Here is an 18,847-nt window from a genome sequence, read left to right as displayed (position 1 = left end):
GCTTCATATAGAATTAGATAGCAAAGCATATGTAAACAACGCATTTACTTTTTAATACGGAATTTTTCGTAAAATTATTTTATTCTTTCAACAGTTGGTGTTGCAATAGATATATATACATCACCGTTGTAGGAACGGCAGTCAGTAGAACTAGAAGTACATGGTCAATTTGAAGCAAAAAAGTTATACTGGTCTAGTGAACAGATACTTGTATCATGATCCACTGGCAATTTCGTCATTGTAATTTCAGAAACAGTACATATTCATCTACGACACCATCAAGGAAATGATCATCAGGAAGAGGAAGGAGATAGTGGAGAGAGAAAACATCTACCAGAACAACGACAACTATCCAGAGGAGAATATCTATACCAACGAAGGATATGGTGAGTGTACATGAAGTGATACCACTCTCTCAGCACACAAGTGAAAGTATGGTTTACAAGATTGGAAATGTTTGGGGAAAATATACTATCATACGTTGCTCATTATTAACAATACTATTTAAAGTAAGAGTGTGTCGATATATACAAACCCCTTTAACGCTATAATGAAAAAGTATTAAACAATGTCAATTAAGACGTCAATGATATTATGAATAGTTACACAACTTAATACTGAATGAGGGATTGTTTGCATGACTGTTACAGAACCTGACCCGGAAGAGATGTACATGAACGTTTAACCAACCACCGTGCTGTAGGAGACCGCACAAGCCGCACACGCGGAGAGAGGTGAAGTCCACACTCATGTTGGTAGAGGAAAGTTACAGCATTAACAGATCAATCAAGGGTTGCTGCCAGTAGCGCAGTACTACAATAGCTTAATGACAGTCACGACCCGGTTATTAGAATTCATTCTGTCTTAGTTTCTTTCACCCTTTTTTATAACACTGAATATATAATAAAATGTTCACGCAGTCTATGAGATTTTTTTACTAGGCTGGTCTCTTTGTGTTGAAAATGTGATAACTCTTGTATTTAATAACATAAAGGACATGGATATTCCAACCAAAATCAACATAAACATTATACGACAACTAATGATCAATGCTATGAACATTATATATAAACTGCCCAAGGACATATAGCTTCAATGTGTCGGCATTTGCATTTAGCATTCAGACTAGCTATTTCGTTAATTGGGAATAATCCAGTGTAAACAATAAGGTAAAGGCGTGATAAGGGACTAGTTTCGCCCAATGGATATGCATAATTTAAAAATGAAGGAAAACCTTTACAAATCATTGGAAAGGTTTTCAGATAAGTTCATGTGAATGGGAATTAGATTTTGATCATTTCGACAAATGTCTGATGTAGACTTTGATCAAACTTGCGTGCATAGGAAAGGCATAATATATTGACAAGGCTTACTTTAGAGTTTTTCATATTGTTATATATTGTCCTTTAACTTATGCAAGTCTTTGAGGGATGTAGAGAAAAACAAGACCAACATTTAAAAAAATTCAACTTTGATGACACTTCATCTTTATATTTCTTCTGATAGTAAACAAATCGGTATTAGTCGTTCGGGTTAGCCACACCTATCTATTTGATCATGTCAGCCTAAAATTGGAAAGTGTAAGAAAAAGGAAAGGCTAGTTGTCAGTCATTTGAACATGTCTGATACCAATATTACAAAGTTTTCCGCAACTTTATAAATAGTCTCCCTTGTTCGTTATGTCAGTAGAAAGGAGTTTACCATGTTGTACATAATACCATAATGCTCACTATAAATGCGTTGTTGTTGTTTTTTCGTGCCCACTGATAGAGGTCTATACCGTTTTAGTCAATACTAAAATGCCTCTTTGTTATTTGTTGAAGTGTTTCGACTATGAAATTTTAGCGTGCTTTTAAAATATTGTTTATGACTTGTTTCATCATGTTCATCTTGTTATGAGCGAAATAACTAAGGTAAATCATTGATATGTCCTCCAAGCCATACCAAAAAATAAAATAGTTATTTATTGATCAAGATCTTAATTATATGAATCCGACTGGTCAATATATTATTAATGTCTAATGTTCCCTTTTATAACATTCTGTTTCAGTTGCTCTTTCAAAATTGTTCCTTTGAATTCGATATTGGGTGAAAAGGGGAGGAGCCTGTCACATCTCTTTTCTTAATTGTTTTCATTTTTGTCATTTTACACATGTGTTTTACAATTGTACACTCCGCTCTGTTTTTACTGTTTTTCTTTTGAATGTGGAAAGTGTTTTGTCGCTTTTATTTCTTTACAATTGTTTCTCAATATCTTATTTTTGTATTACGCTAAGGTTTTTTTTATTACGATAAGGTTTGGAATTAGAATAAATTATGTATTTATAGATTACATTTGAAAAACTAGATTTGATGTTTAAGAATTTCTCTTCCACTGTTTGTTAATTCCTCGGAAATGTCATCGTAACTCCCATGCAAAAACGCCCAACTTGTCGATCAATAGTGCACATTATTCTCATCAATAACGTCTTTTTAGCCAAATCCAAACATGTGAGTACGACAAAACATCCACCATCTATTTTCTGGTTTCTCATGTCTCTGTGAAAAATGTAACACTTCCGCCTTACACGTAGGTAATACTATGTACACGCGTATATAAAATATATAGCTTTAATTGCCATTGTCTGTGTCTTAGAAAACGTATTATCAGAAATGTAATGTTATTACAGCTTGGAGCCACAACGCACTTTTGTTTCTTCTTTGAGGAAAGTAAACTTGTGCAGAACAGAGTGTTCATTAAGATCCCCCGGGGGTGTTACGTCTCCACAGCTGATACAGACTAGTGCTAACATTTACTTTGATTTTACTGTTTGACACAGCTGATACAGAATAGCGCTAACATTTACTTTTATTTTACTGTTTGATACAGCTGATACAGACTAGTGCTGACATTTATTTTGATTTTACTGTTGATACAGCTGATACTGAATAGTGCTAACATTTACTTTGATTTTACTGTTTGATACAGCTGATACAGAATAGTGCTAAAATTCACTTTGGTTTTACTGTTTGATACAGCTGATACAGAATAGTGCGAACATTTACTTTGATTTTACTGTTTGAAACAGCTGATACAGAATAGTGAATAGTGCTAACATTCATTTTGGTTTTACTGTTTGATACAGCTGATACAGAATAGTGCTAACATTTACTTTGATTTTACTGTTTGATACAGCTGATACAGAATAGTGCTAACATTTACTTTGATTTTACTGTTTGATACAGCTGATACAGAATAGTGCTAACATTCACTTTGATGTTACTGTTTGATACAGCTGATACATAATAGTGCTTACATTTACTTTGATTTACTTTTTGTTTCCTATTTTGGCTCAGCTAAATGTTGTCATCTGTGGTTGGACAATGTAGATAGGAATGTAGAATATCCAAGCATTTAGAAGGATGAGGAGTTTCAAAAGATTAATTTGGTTTGGCCGAAATGTGGGATGTTCCGTATCGTTATGTCTTTAAATTGCTATTTTGTATCCAGCTTTGAATAAAAACATATTTTTATATGAAATACTTTCTTTGTTATATTGTTAACCCTGTCAAGATGCCATGAGGATAAGAAGATCAGTCCCAATCTGAGATGAGTCCCATGTCTCAAGTTTGAATCTAATATGTTCCTTGGCACCATGCCGTACTCGAAGGTTTGAGCAAGGTGGAAGATGTCGTGTTGGCATGCTCACACGACAAGCTAGCATGGCGCTATATACCTGAAATACTGCTGAAAGCAGCGTTAAACCCAAGCATCAATTGAATCATGATATATCCTCAAACACCAGTATGTACTAACACCGGTTAGGTGAAAATATACCCAAACACAAGTTAAATAACAATTTATTCCAACACCATTATGTGACAGAAGATCCCAATACTTGTTAGTCACAGAATATCACAACACCAGTGCGTCACAGTATATCCCAACACCAGTGCGTCACAGTATATCCCGAACCCAGTGAGTCACAGCATATCCCAACACAAGTGAGTCACAGTATATCCCAACATCAAAGAGTCACAGTATATCCCAACGCCATTGCGTCACGGTATATTCCAACAACAATAAGTCACAGTTCTTAACACCTATGAGTCACTGTATATCCCAACACCAGTGTGTCACAGTATATCCCATCACCAGTGCGTCAAAGTATATCCCAACACCAGTTCGTCACAGTATACCCCAACAACAATAAGTCACAGTACATCCTAACACATATGAGTCACTGTATATTCCAACATTATTGAGTCACAGAATATCCCAACACCAGTAAGTCACAGTATCTCCAAACACCAGTGAATCACAGTATATCCCAACAACAATAAGTCACATTATATCCTAACACAAATGAGTCACTGTATATTCCAACATTAGTGAGTCACAGTATCTCCCAACACCAGTGAGTCACAGTATATCCCGACACCATTGAGTCACAGTATCTCCAAACACCAGTGAATCACAGTATATCCCAACAACAATAAGTCACATTATATCCTAACACCAGTGAATCACAGTATATCCCAACAACAATAAGTCACATTATATCCTAACACAAATGAGTCACTGTATATTCCAACATTAGTGAGTCACAGTATCTCCCAACACCAGTGAGTCACAGTATATCCCGACACCACTGAGTCACAGTATATCCCAACACCAGTGCGTCACATTATATCCCAACAACAATTAGTCACAGTGCATCCTAACACACATGCGTCACTGTATATTCCAACATTAGTGAGTCACAGTATCTCCCAACACCAGTGAGTCACTATATCCCAACACCAGTGAGTCACTATATCCTAACACCAGTGAGTCACAGTACATCCTAACATACGTGAGTCATAGTATCTCACAAACACCAGTGAGTCACAGAATATCCAAACACAAATGAGTCACTGTATATCCCAACAACAGTGAGTCACAGTATTTCCAAACACCGATGAGTCAGAGTATATCCCAACAACCATAAGTCACAGTATATCCCAACAACAATAAGTCACAGTATATCCTAACGCAAATGAGTCACTGTATATTCCAACATCAGTTAGTCACAGTATTTCCAAACACCAGTGAGTCAGAGTATATCCAAACAACAATAAGTCACAGTATATCCCAACAACAATAAGTCACAGTATATCCTAACGCAAATAAGTCACTGTATATTCCAACATCAGTTAGTCACAGTATTTCCAAACACCAGTGAGTCAGAGTATATCCAAACAACAATAAGTCACAGTATATCCCAACAACAATAAGTCACAGTATATCCTAACGCAAATGAGTCACTGTATATTCCAACATCAGTGAGTCACAGTATCTCCCAACACCAGTGAGTCACAGTATATCCCAACACCAATAAGTCACAGTATATCCCAACAACAATAAGTCACAGTATATCCTAACGCAAATGAGTCACTGTATATTCCAACATTAGTGAGTCACAGTATCTCCCAACACCAGTGAGTCACAGTATATCCCGACACCATTGAGTCACAGTATATCCCAACACCAGTGCGTCATATTATATCCCAACATCAATTAGTCCCAGTGCATCCTAACACACATGAGTCACTGTATATTCCAACATTAGTGAGTCACAGTATCTCCCAACACCAGTGAGTCACTATATCTCAACACCAGTGAGTCACTATATCCCAACACCAGTGAGTCATAGTATCTCCCAACACCAGTGAGTCACAGTATCTCCCAACACCAGTGAGTCACAGATTCTCCCAACACCAGTGAGTCACAGTACATCCTAACATACGTGAGTCATAGTATCTCCCAACACCAGTGAGTCATAGTATCTCCCAACACCAGTGAGTCACAGTATCTCCCAACACCAGTGAGTCACAGATTCCCCCAACACCAGTGAGTCACAGTACATCCTAACGCAAATGAGTCACTGTATCTCACAAACACCAGTGAGTCACAGAATATCCAAACACCAGTGAGTCAGTGTATATCCAAACAACAATAAGTCACAGTATATTCCTACAACAATAAGTCACAGAACATCCCAACAACAATAAGTCACAGTATATCCCAACAACAATAAGTCACAGTATATTCTAACAACAATAAGTCACTGTATACCCAAACACAAATGAGTCACTGTATATTCCAACATCAGTGAGTCACAGTATATCCCAACACCAATAAGTCACAGTATATCCCAACACCAATAAGTCACAGTATATTCTAACAACAATTAGTCACAGTATATCCCAACACCAATAAGTCACAGTATACTCTAACACCAATAAGTCACAGTATATCCCAACACAAATGAGTCACTGTATATTCCAACATCAGTGAGTCACAGTATATCCCAACACAAATAAGTCACAGTATATTCTAACACCAATAGGTCACAGTATATACCAACACAAATGAGTCACTGTATATTCCAACATCAGTGAGTCACAGTATCTCCCAACACCAGTGAGTAACAGTATTTCACAACAACAATAAGACACAGCATTTCAAAACCCCAATGAGTTCCAGTATATCCGAACACTAGTGTGTCACAGTATATCCCAACATCAAGGAGTCACAGTATATCCCGATACCAGTAATTTACAGTATATCACAATACAATATTTTTAAAGTACTATCCCAATTCAGTTTCGTTACAGTGTACCCTGATACAGCAATATTATTGTGTATCACGATGCAGTAATGTTACAGTATATACCCCGATACAGTAATTTTATAATATACTACAATACAGTAATGTTATAGTATATCCCAATACAGTAATGTTTTTGTATGTCCCAATACAGTAATGTTATAGTAGATTCAATAACAAAAATGTTATAGTGTACCCTTAGAGAGTAATCTTAAAGTATATCCCGATAAAATAATGTTATAGCATATCCCGATACAGTCATGTTATAGTATATCCCAATACAGTAATGTTATAGTATATCCCAATACAATAATGTTATAGTATTTCTCGATACAGTAATGTTATAGCATATCCCAGTACAGTATTGTTATAATATATCCCGGTACATGTGTGGTATGGTATACCCGAATACAGTAATGTTATAGCATATCCCGACAGAGTAATGTTATATTGTCCCAATACAATAATGTAATCTTATAGTATATCCCAATACAATAATGTTATAGTATATCCCAATATAGTAATTTTTATAGTTTATCCCGACACAGTCATGTTAAAGTATATCCTGATATAATCATGTTATAGTATATCCCGATACAGTAATGTTCTTGCATATCCCGAAACAGTAATGTTATAGCATATCCAAAAAAGTAATGTTTGAGCATATCCCTTTACAGTAATGTTATAGTACATCCCAATACTGTTATGTTATAGTATATACCAAAACAGTAATGTAATAGTATATTCCTATTCAGTAATGTCATAGCATATCCTGATGAAGTAATGTTATAGTATATCCCAATACAGTTATGTTATATTATATCCCAATACAATAATGTTATAGTATATCTCGGTACATTCATGTTCTATTATATCCCGATACAGTAATGTTATAGTATATCTCGATACATGTGTGGTATGGTATATCCGATTACAGTAATGTTACAGCATATCCCGATACAGTAACGTATATCTTATGTCCCAATACAATAATGTGATGTTATAGTATATCGCAATACAATAATGTCATAGTATATCCCGACACAGTAATGTTATAGTATATCCCGAGGTATTAATGTTATAGCATATCCCGATACAGTAATGATAAAGTACATCTTGATACAGCAATGTTACAGTAATATGGTATTTTCTTTTAAGTTCATTGAAGACCATTATATCATCCTCATTACAGAGATCTTTAATTGTGCAAATTCCCATAAGAAACAATTTCTTATAACGAAATCAGTTTATTTTAAACTGATGATTACCCCAAAGAGGTTCTGATAGTACTTCTCCAATGTTTGTGGAGTTTTCTGCCTCTTCACAGTGTTCCCCAAGCAGCAAAACATCTCTCAAATAAGGGTTAGCTAAATGTATACAGTTTTCAATATTGGCCCCCAAGTTGGAATATGTTTTTAGTGGAAAGATGCTAGGGTTATTACAGTTTTTGTTTTGAAGATGTTTTTTTTAAGAACTGACAGTTTTAGAGAAATTAATAAAGACCTTACCTCTATCATTCTCAGTGGGCAAGGCCAGGGGTCACCTTCACATAATACCGATGACACCAGGTGTTCTAGAGCGTGTTCGTCATACCGCGGCAAGAGCCCCAGTGCTGTGGTAACAAGACGCCCGTCGAGTTGCTAAAAATGATCTTATGCTAACACATGCTGCTGTTTTCTCACAAGAGAGGCCCACGCATCAAGGACAAACCGTACTAGGAAAATACAAGAACAACGTTCTTCGCGATCGTATAATGTGTATGAACTGTCAAAACGTGTTTAGACTATAAACACATAAAAAGACATTCTTGATCTGCATGTATAAGAATGTGTTTGAATTGGTCTCAGGGTGATGTCATATTTCAACATTAGATTCATATCAAAAGGACACTTTTAAAAAATACCTTGTTAATACATTTCAATTAAAGCTTTGACATTTACTTCCGAATGCCCGGGACATTCTAACAGAATGTCCGCTGTTTCCTGGTCAATGAATATATTCGCAGTTTAACAACATGTTAAGGAACCTACTCACACACTAGTGTTACGTCACAAAAGGTTCAAGAGGCGGTCGAGTAGCCTTGTGGTTAAAGCGTTCGCTCGTCACGCCGAAGGCCCGGGTTCGATTCCCGACATGGGTACAATGTGTGAAGCCCTTTTCTGGTGTCCCCCGCCGTGAGATTGCTGGAATATTGCTAAAATCGGCGTAAAACCATACTCACTCACTCACAAAAGGTTCACAGAAATGGAACACCACTATTCAGTGTACAGGCAGCGTGGATTAGCGCTTTTACGACCGCTTTACATACTTTGTACATCTTACAGCAACGGGATACCAATGTTTTCTGACAGTGGCTTCACAAATCCGCCGTATATAACATTAAATACCGAAAACAAAACTTACACAGGAAACGAGAAATCATAAACAAAATTACAAATTGGAAGTTAATCCGTTTTTCGTTTCCTATAGTTTTCTGGTACATGTTTTGATAAACCCCGGTCCGGAAGTGTGACATGTTACTAACAAACACAAGCCCAGGTACCACAGTATTTCCATGTACTTGCAGTTGTAGCTGTGCACAACCCCATGTAGTGCATAATTAGCGGAACTCTACACATTGCAATGTCAATAAGCGACTGTGTTGTTTGTGTCAGCCCGACCTGGCTTCTGGTTGCTGCTGTAAGTATACTCGGCCTGTGGCTCGGAACGCGGAAACCGCAGCACATACCCCCAGGACCGCCGACACTGCCGCTGATCGGCAATCTCCTCTCCTTGTCGGGGGGTGATGTCAGACACATCTTCCAGAAGTTAAGGAAACAGTATGGCGATGTATTCAGCCTATATTTTGGCAACAAGCTCGTCATTGTCTTCAATGGCTATGAAACACTGAAAGAGGCGTTTGTGAAGTATGGAGACAATTTCAGCGACCGGCCAAAGGGGCTGATGTATGACGAATATACAAAGAGAATGGGTAAGTAATTGATACCAAGGATGTTAAAGAAAAAATCAGATTATGGAATACCGTCCTTAAAAACAATTCGTTATATTCGAATGGGTTAATTGCGAGAAGGAACCCGAAACATATTATTCTAGGTGTTATTAAAATCAAGACTAAATAAACGCTTTCTTTTTTCTGATTTTTATATCCAATACTTTCTAAAATATTATATATCCCCACAGGAATTACAAGGTTTATCCATGAAAATTACTAAATTTTGTGTGTTTTAAAAAAGTTCCATATGTGAAATACATGTAGGTAGCTGTGTGACACAAACGTATTATCACACAATGAGGATCGCGCCCTTTGTAGTAAAACTTTAGAATATTTGAGTTATAATTTAAAGTCACACCGGCAGTATTTTAGGAATATTGTCAACAACTACAGCCATTATAGAAATAATGAATATAAAAAATGTACACGGTTTCATTTGTTCGACTTATACCAGAAACATTATGATACGACCAGCGTGTAACAATAGACGGGTCCGACGTGATCCTTTCGTTTCATTTAACATTGACTGTTGACATGTTGACATTACTCTTAACCTCTCCTTATTCACGTGTAAATGCTGTAATCAATATCCTTATGACTACAACTTCTCATCTTGAGCTTCAACCTCGTGATAGTTATGAGCATCGCACGTATATTTGTTTCAGGCGACGTACGGGATCGGGTGGTCAGGCTCGCTGACTTGGTTGATGCATGTCATCTGTCCGAATTGCTTGGATCAATGCTCATGATGTCAATCACTGGATTGTCTGGTCCAGACTCGATTATTTACAGACCGCCGTCATATGGCTGGAATATGGCTGAGTGCGGCGTTAAACAACAAAATAACAAACAAACAAAACCAAAATTTGACAATGGTGATTCGTTTTCTCTCGTTGAGTCTGTGGACAATTGTCAGTAATAAGAATCCATCCACGGTAAATCGATATGTAAAGGGAAGCAACTCTGTCATCCACCTACACTCTCCAAACACTTACCAAGTCTACAATCGTCAACACAGTCTTGTAGACACTGCGTCCCTCCAACGACGGGATAATATTATAGCCAGATATCTACATAGATTGCGGGTAGGATGGCACACTCAACTTGCTGTACAGTGTTGTATCCCTTACAGGCGTGCCAGAAACATGTGTGATCGTGTGGCGGTCTGACGTGACCCGTAATGGTATGTCCTCAGATCTTTGTTCAGCGGCAGCGAGAACTAAGATCTGATTTTAATGAGATTGAAATCATTGTCAAGTCACACCACGTAACGTCAGTTTGATAATACTGAAGGCACGTAGACGTATAACACAGTTGTCAAACACACGATCCCAGGTGAATATTCGAGGTTAGAATTGGTCATCAACAACATCTTCTTATCGGCTAGACTCGGTGATTTCAGTCGGCCTTCGATGGTCGTAATATCTATCACAGATTTGTCTTGTCATGACTCGATTATCTAAAGGGCGACGTTATGGAATATAGAAGAAGAAGAAGAGAAGAAAATTATTTTATTTTCGTGTCACACACTGTACAGCAGTGACAATAAAAATACACAAATAGTGTGTACAGTGTCCGGCCATTATGGCCTACGAGACACGCAGGACGTCACATACATATGAGTAAAAATGAGAAATATCACAGTACATACATATACATAAAAATGAGTTATCACCAGTTATCACCGGTTATCACCAGTTATCAGAACATTCTGATACTAAGATACATGGAACTAGGCTGGTAGAGACGAAAGACACAGTTGTCTTCGCTCATACATGTGGTGAAGAAGCGCGGCTAGGGGTCTGACCACCTTATTGTTCCGCATAAAGAACACGGTCTGATCGGCAGCGGACATCTGTATAAAGTTTGGATTTGATTGAGAAGCTAAATTCCATAAATCATAGCGTAAATCTGTATAGAGAGAACATTCAGCAAAAAAGTGTATTTCATCCTCAACAGCATTGCAATTACAGAATTTACACATACGTTCAATAAGCGGTGTTTTCGGGCGGGTGAATCTTCCCAATTCTATTTCAAATGGCAGTGAGCCGCAGCGAAACTTACTTAATATACTGCGCTGACATCTGTTCATCAATAAACTGACATAGGGTTCTACTGATAAAGAATCTTTAAATAATCTGTATGTACGTAACTTATTACCATTTACCTGGCCCGTATCGTTCCAGAGTCCATGTAACCAATCAGAATGGTCTAAGGATAACAGACATACTTTAGACAAGTTAAACTCTTCAGTAGAAATATTATTTAGATCATAAATTGGTAAATGTAAACTGACAAAGTAGTTGAAAACTGTATTATTCCAGGATCTACGGAATTTTACTGACCATCTGCAAATAATACTCAGCATTCGGGATTGATCTGCAGCATGCAAACTGCGCCAGAACCGAAGAATTTCAATCTTTTGTTTTGTAAATGAGGATGTCCAGCCCATTTCACCACGGACAGCCAAATTTGGAGTCTTTCTACCGACTGCTAAGAAAAATCTACACGCTCGGTTTTGGACAGCATTTATACAGCTAAATTCCTTAGTTCCCCAAATTGCCGATCCATAAGATAAGATAGGCTGGACCAAGTTATTGTACAAAGTTGTAAAAATGTTATAAGCTAAACCACCAACTGCTTTGAATTTACAAATTATAACACCAAGTGCCCTATTTGCAGATTTAGCTATTTCTTTAACTGTAAAATTCAAATCAAGATGTTCCTGTAGCCAAACACCTAGGTATTTATAAGCGTGAGTACTTTCAACCTGGTCAGACCCAATTGTAAAAACAAAATCGGACATTTTAATGTAACTGGGACGATAGTGCACAACTTTAGTTTTCTTGATGTTGACAAGTAAGCGCCAACGTGCGCACCAGTTTGCTACACAGTCTAACATCCGCTGTAAAGAGTGCTCGTCAGGTGCTACGAGAGCAACATCGTCAGCATACATTAGGATACTCAGCATGTCAGTGTCCAGGTGGATACCACAGTGTAAGCTATTAATTTCAGCAGCTAAATCATTTATAAATACAGAGAACAAAGTTGGTGATAAAACACACCCTTGGTGTACACCTGAGTCTACTGGAAAGCGGTCTGTGTGGTGATCATTTACTCTAACACATGACCAAGTATCGTCATACATTGCCTGGACTGCTTGAAGAAAATTACCGTTAACACCAATTTTCATAAGTTTATACCATAGACATTTACGATTAATTTTATCAAAAGCTTTCATAGCATCAATATAACACACAAACGTCGATTGTTTTGATAGTTTCCTATTATTTATCACTGTGAATAAGCTGTAAATGTGCTCTTGTGTATTTCTCTTTGATCGGAATCCGTTTTGTTCATCTACCAGTATGTTATTTACCTCTAGCCAATTACTAAAACGACAATTTAATATATCAGAATAAATCTTACAAGGCACGGACAGGAGAGCAATACCCCGGTAGCCCAACGGGTCGCGGGGATCAGTATCACTTTTTTTAATTGGGTTAATCAAACTTGTTCGCCACGAGTCGGGGCATACCTTGTTATCAAAGCAATAGGAAAACATTCTAAATAAGATATCGATGCAAGTATCGTTCTTTAGGGCCTCAGCCGGGAGTAGGTCAAAACCAAATGCTTTCCCGCGCTTTGCTCGTGCAACTGCACGAACAACTTCCGACACTGTAATCGGTGAATCTAGGTCACGGGTATCAAACTGACAGTCCACTCTCACCTGATTATTTGCCAACTCATCACAAATCTTATGGAAGTGACCATCATCAAAACTAGGAGATGTACTCTCAATGAATAGAGAACTGTATTCATCTTTCCATGTATTCAAGACTACACCTCTATCTGTAGATATACCACTATCATGTTTCACCTCCCAGGGGACATCATACACTCGGTCGTTACTGATACCAATCTTGCCTATTGCTTTCCAAAAGCTGCGCGAGTCACTGTCACAGTACTTATCTAATCGACGTTGTTGCTCACTGAGCTGATGTGCCCTTTTATACTTGCGTAATAGTCTATCGAAACATTTCCTCTCCTGACAATAGCTATGCTTGGAACGTATATATATATAGTTGAGTGCGGTTGTTAAACAACAAACAAATCCTAATCAAATCAATGTCATAGTTTCCGACAGTGTATGCCATTAAGAACATATGAAGCATATTCCACCGAATAAATAATACATTTCATATGATTGGTAGATGGCTAATGAATCAGCCAACAAATATGTCAGGTATGTTAAAAAAGTAAATTCTACTTATTAGTAACGCCCAGCCTGATAATCACACATATGGATGAAACAAATCGTTCAAACTGCATCCCTGCCAGCCTGAGACAATTTGTAAATACCCAGTGACCTGTAATGTTTGTTTTTTTAAATACTATCTGTTGCTTCCCAAGTTCTCCAAGCAGTGTGTGGCCTTTTTCTCATGTGACCGCGATAACAATTTTAACATTCCTGTCACGCTTCACATAAATTCTAAAATGAAACATTTAGTTCTCATTTCTTTGACATAAAACTCCGAAGAACAACTTTTGAATCAGAAGAATATGTATTTCACACATCCCCGGAAAGGCAATGTATACTGTCCTTCTACAGGTAGTAAATTAAGTTGGTTCTTTTAAATCCAGGCGTCGTGAGCTCAAGCGGTCAATTGTGGAAAGAACAAAGAAAATTCTCTCTCTCCGTTTTGCGTGACCTTGGCCTTGGCAAGAGTGTCATGGAAACACGGATACACGAAGAAGTGATGTCTTGCCTCGACGCCATCCTGTCTCAGAACGGCGCTGCCTTCGACATTAGCAGCATCATCAACAAAAGCGTTTGCAACATAATATCGTCCCTGGCCTTCGGGAAGAGTTTTGAACATGACGACCCTGAATTCCGATGTTACATGAACACATTAAACGAGAAGATGAAGGTAGTGGGCGGGACGTCTCTGGGTCACTTCTTTCCCATCTTGAAGTATTGTCCTGGAGATCCTCTGAAAGTGGGAACTTTTGGAGCCAGCGACAAAATAATGCGGGACTTCATACGGAAACAGATAGCGTTACACAAGAGGGACCCAATACTTCAACAAGAGGACGACTTTGCTAATGCTTATCTCAGGGAAATCGACAAACAGCTAACAGTAAATGCAGAAAACACTACATTTAGTGGTAAGTTAGCTCTTGTCAAAATACTTGATTTGATTTCAGCTGTGTTTTGAATTTGTTTAGTGGTCATATTTTATGGCAAAGAGTTATATTTTTGAAGATATTGATTTATAAAGAGTCAACTGTTTTACCCTGCCCCTTGGGACACGGTTTGCCAAGTCATCTAAGGCGCCATAATTCGCTGTGCAGAGTTGCATCCCTTCGCCACGCCAGAACCATTTCGCCCCGTTTATTTTCTTGGTTTGTCAGCACCATTACCGTGCTCAGGGGTTTCACCAAAGTGCGGTTAATGTCAGAGACTTGCATCACTTCGATATAACTGGAATACTGTTCAAAGAAGCGTTAAACCCCACTCACTCACTCACCCTGCTCCTCATTCCTCGATTAACCCTTCAAAAAAAAAATATTTTTAGAAATACTTTCACATTCATACATCTCCTATGTATGAAAATCGTCTTGTAGCTTTAACGTTCCATGCTTAACCCAGATACAAAATAACCCTACGTATACATACTGCTCATCGAGGGTTGAATAATATTTTGAACACATTTTACTTTTAGACAAAATAAGACATTTTAGTAAAGTGGCATGGAATGGCAATAAGTGGATCTCTTTTATATGTTAGAAATATGTTTGCCACAAATATTAAATTTGTTTCAGATGAGATGTTGGTATGTATCATCGTCGAGTTTTTCGTGGCTGGAACGGAGACGACCGCAACGACACTGCGGTGGGCTCTCCTGTACCTGATCCTGCACCCAGACATCCAGGAGAAGGCACAGCTAGAGCTGGACCAGGTCTTTGAGAAGGAGCAGCAGCCCTCAATGAGTGACAGGCGTTGCCTCCCCTTCATGGAAGCTCTCATCATGGAGGTGCAGAGGCTTGCTGATGTTGTCCCCTTCTCGGTGCCCCACGCGCCTCCCCAGACCACACAATTCAGGGGATTCACCATTCCCGAGAACACCATGCTGCTTCCGAACATCAGCTCCGTCCTGTCCGACCCCGATGTGTGGGGGTATCCTGAAACATTCAGACCGGAGAGGTTCCTAGACGAGAGCGGAAGTGTCCGTCGAGATGAGGCAGTCATCCCCTTCTTCATGGGTAAGAGACGGACGCAGGGTCTGTGCCAATATGTGAAATTACAAGTTTTGTTTGTTGTTTAACGCCGCACTCGGCAGTATTCCAGCCATGTGACGGCGGTCTGTAAATAATTGAGTCTGGACAAGATTACAAGTGAGTAATGATATGTGATATAGTGAGTATGATCCATGGATGTTGAATGCAAGCATGACGTCATCGTTAGTTGATTGGCAAGTAGTGCCCATATAGGTCTCTGGCACACCTAAGGGATGTCACCGGTGGGACCTCACGCCTGCCCCCAGTTGTTGCTGAAGTCACAAAGACCGCCTGTGGATAGAGCGTTTGCCCGGGCAGCGAAACGTCACTGGTTTGTACGGTACTTGTTGTTACCCTGCCTGGTGCATGGGCTTAAGGGGATAAAGAAAGGACTGGTTGGCTCGGACTGAGTGTCTGAGGTGGTATATTTGATAAACTGCAGCATGCTATCTCAGTGAGCAAGCACTTAAAAGTCCGGAGTAATACAAGCACACACACACACACACACACACACACACACACACACACACACAGCATGTCGCTGTACACACAGGTATAATGGCACTTATTAATAGAATGTAATCACTGTCTAAGCTTTAGAGTATGAGTGCGTGATATCATTTTATTCAAGTCAATAATGTCGGCAAGCCATTTGCTCGCTAGTGTTATAAGGATAATCCACTGGATCGTTCAATTTTGTAGAATTTAAAGTTTCACATTTTTTTCAAATAAAACTAGTGGATAATACTGGCAAGACACGCTTGGTAATAACCACAAAGGCTTCATGTTTTTCAGGAAGAAGAATATGCCTTGGTGAGTCACTAGCCCGGATGGAACTGTTTCTGTTTCTGGCGTCACTGCTGAAAACGTTCACATTCCGGCTGCCGGAAGTGGAAGCTCCACCAGATCTTGAAGGAATTCTGGGTATAACCCGGATGCCACGGCCTTTTAGAATAATCGCCACTCCTAGACACAACACCTGACCATCTCTGTGTAATAAGGGCCACATCTCCCCAAATAAAGCCAAAATCTGTGATAAAGCGTCAAAGTTTGGCAAATCGTCCTCCTTGAAAATTCAACAGACCTCATTTGTAATATGTCATTTTGTATTACTGAAAAACGAAATTTGGTGCCCGCGAATAAAAACGAGGTTTCCAACCGGATATGAAAGGACACGCAGTTGAAGTGAATAACACAATTTAAAGGCAAAGATACTGCCTGATGACATTTTAGCACTGGCTGATTATGTCACAGTTGAGAATCCGACAAAATGTTCCTTGATGATAACATAGCAATAAATGCCATACACAGAAACAGGCCCTGATATCTGAGATTTCACATATGTTGTCTTAAATATCACTACACTTTTGGGGCATTGCTGATTGGTTATTCACAAAAGGAAGACGGGGTAACAACATCAAACAAAGACATTTTAATTGCGTCCGTTGTAGTTATACAAAGTAGAACAATGCTGACTCAAAGAGGTACCGACATTCGTGAACCGATGAAAACGTTTTGGCCCTTCCATGTCAGGCGATTATGAAATGATGAATTAGATTCCGCGTCAGAAATTGTTTGTGCGGGTGTGCCCGTTACAGTTGAGGGGCATGTTCGTCAACTTTTGGATAAAACAGTTACATGATTGGCACTCGACAATTAATACAAAGTATCAGCAAGCCATCGCACGACTCGGCTGCTCCACCCCTCGTGCGCGAAAGTTCGCTGATATTTTGTATGCACAGTCTCGTGTCTTCATGTAACTATAGTGAGTGAGTTGGGTTTAACGCCGCTTTAAACATTATTCCAGTTATATCACGGCGTGTCAGCTTAATGTGGGAGGAAAGCCCGAAGTGATGCAGGTCTAAGACCGTTACTACTTCGGTGAAACCCACGAGCACGGGTATGGTGCTGACAAACCTAGAAACAAAATTGGGGCGAACGGGGATTCGAACCCACAATCAAAGGTTTCTGGCGTGCCCAAGGGACGCAACTCTGCGCAGCGAATCGCGGCGCCTTAGACGACTGGGCCACCCGTGCCCCCTCATGTGTCTATAACTTGCAGAGCCTTGGAACATTGTCCCACCCGCGCCCCAATTGATAACAACATTGTTATAGTACACACAGTAATGATACAAATAGCAACGATGTTTGCACAATGCGGGTGGGGGTAATGGATATGATGCAAGAAGCAACATTATTACAGTACACACAGAGGTAATGATTCACATAGTAACACTGTGTTGTTACAGTATAACTGCTTCGTTTCCGCATCCTGAGGGGATTCCTGATCAGAAAAGGTCCAGCATGCTTGCAGATGGTCAGGCTGTGTCTTGGCTGACTTTGATCAAGCTTGTTTGCCTAGTCCAGATTTGATTTTTGATAGGGCGGAGTGATTTAGCTGGAATATTGACAGACCACCGTGATATAGCTGGAATAGTGACGACTGTGGCGTAAAACAAAGCCAACGAATCCCCATTCTAACTCACCCTCTTCAAGCTCCGACGTTCATACAGTTTGCCATCAGAGCTTGCGACAACGTTCATACAATGTTTGGCCCTCAACCTATGAAGTTTCATACTCCAATGAACTTACACAAGTTCTTAATTGTTTCGCCACTATGTCTTGCAAACAATATACAAATGACGTCATGGGGTATTGTGACGTGATTTTAAACTTTGTTGATCGCTCCACCAGGCAATCGTATCGCAATGACTGCTGTGAGTATAAAGCAGGGAGACAAAGAGGTAGTTGGCACTAATAAGCTATTTATGTACAATATAAAGTGGGGCCGCGAATTAGTGTGTGCCTCCCTGGCCGGTAGTCGCTGTCCAGTGCGCTCGTGGCCGATTCTGTGCTCGACGGTAAGAAATGGAAATGTCGCCGTTAGCTGCTTACTGAGGTCACCCGGAAATACATTGTACACGAAAACCGAATCGGCATA

General features: G+C 39.1%; 2 protein-coding genes across 2 annotated transcripts in view; both read left to right on the top strand.

Moving 5' to 3' along the window:
- LOC124113240 (tyrosine-protein phosphatase 10D-like) overlaps nt 1-3,485 on the top strand; it is a 45,084-nt gene extending 41,599 nt beyond the window's left edge. Inside the window, exons 24-25 of the mRNA XM_048383867.1 lie at nt 251-386; nt 651-3,485. Of these exons, the coding sequence (XP_048239824.1) occupies nt 251-386; nt 651-685 (171 nt within the window). The 3' untranslated portion in view covers nt 686-3,485. The remainder of the gene's footprint in view (nt 1-250; nt 387-650) is intronic.
- Nucleotides 3,486-9,138: 5,653 nt separating this feature from the next.
- On the top strand, nt 9,139-17,239 carry LOC124113283 (cytochrome P450 2J3-like). The gene is made up of 4 exons (XM_048383905.1): nt 9,139-9,603; nt 14,269-14,793; nt 15,451-15,891; nt 16,702-17,239. Exons 1-4 carry the CDS (start codon nt 9,255-9,257, stop codon nt 16,887-16,889), a joined length of 1,503 nt encoding a protein of 500 aa, XP_048239862.1. The 5' UTR covers nt 9,139-9,254; the 3' UTR covers nt 16,890-17,239.
- Nucleotides 17,240-18,847: the final 1,608 nt, after the last annotated feature.

The sequence above is a fragment of the Haliotis rufescens genome, unplaced genomic scaffold (assembly GCF_023055435.1).
Source record: "Haliotis rufescens isolate VD_foot unplaced genomic scaffold, xgHalRufe1.0.p SCAF_5, whole genome shotgun sequence".
NCBI lineage: Eukaryota > Metazoa > Mollusca > Gastropoda > Lepetellida > Haliotidae > Haliotis > Haliotis rufescens.
This window is presented reverse-complemented; position numbering and strand designations above follow the sequence as displayed.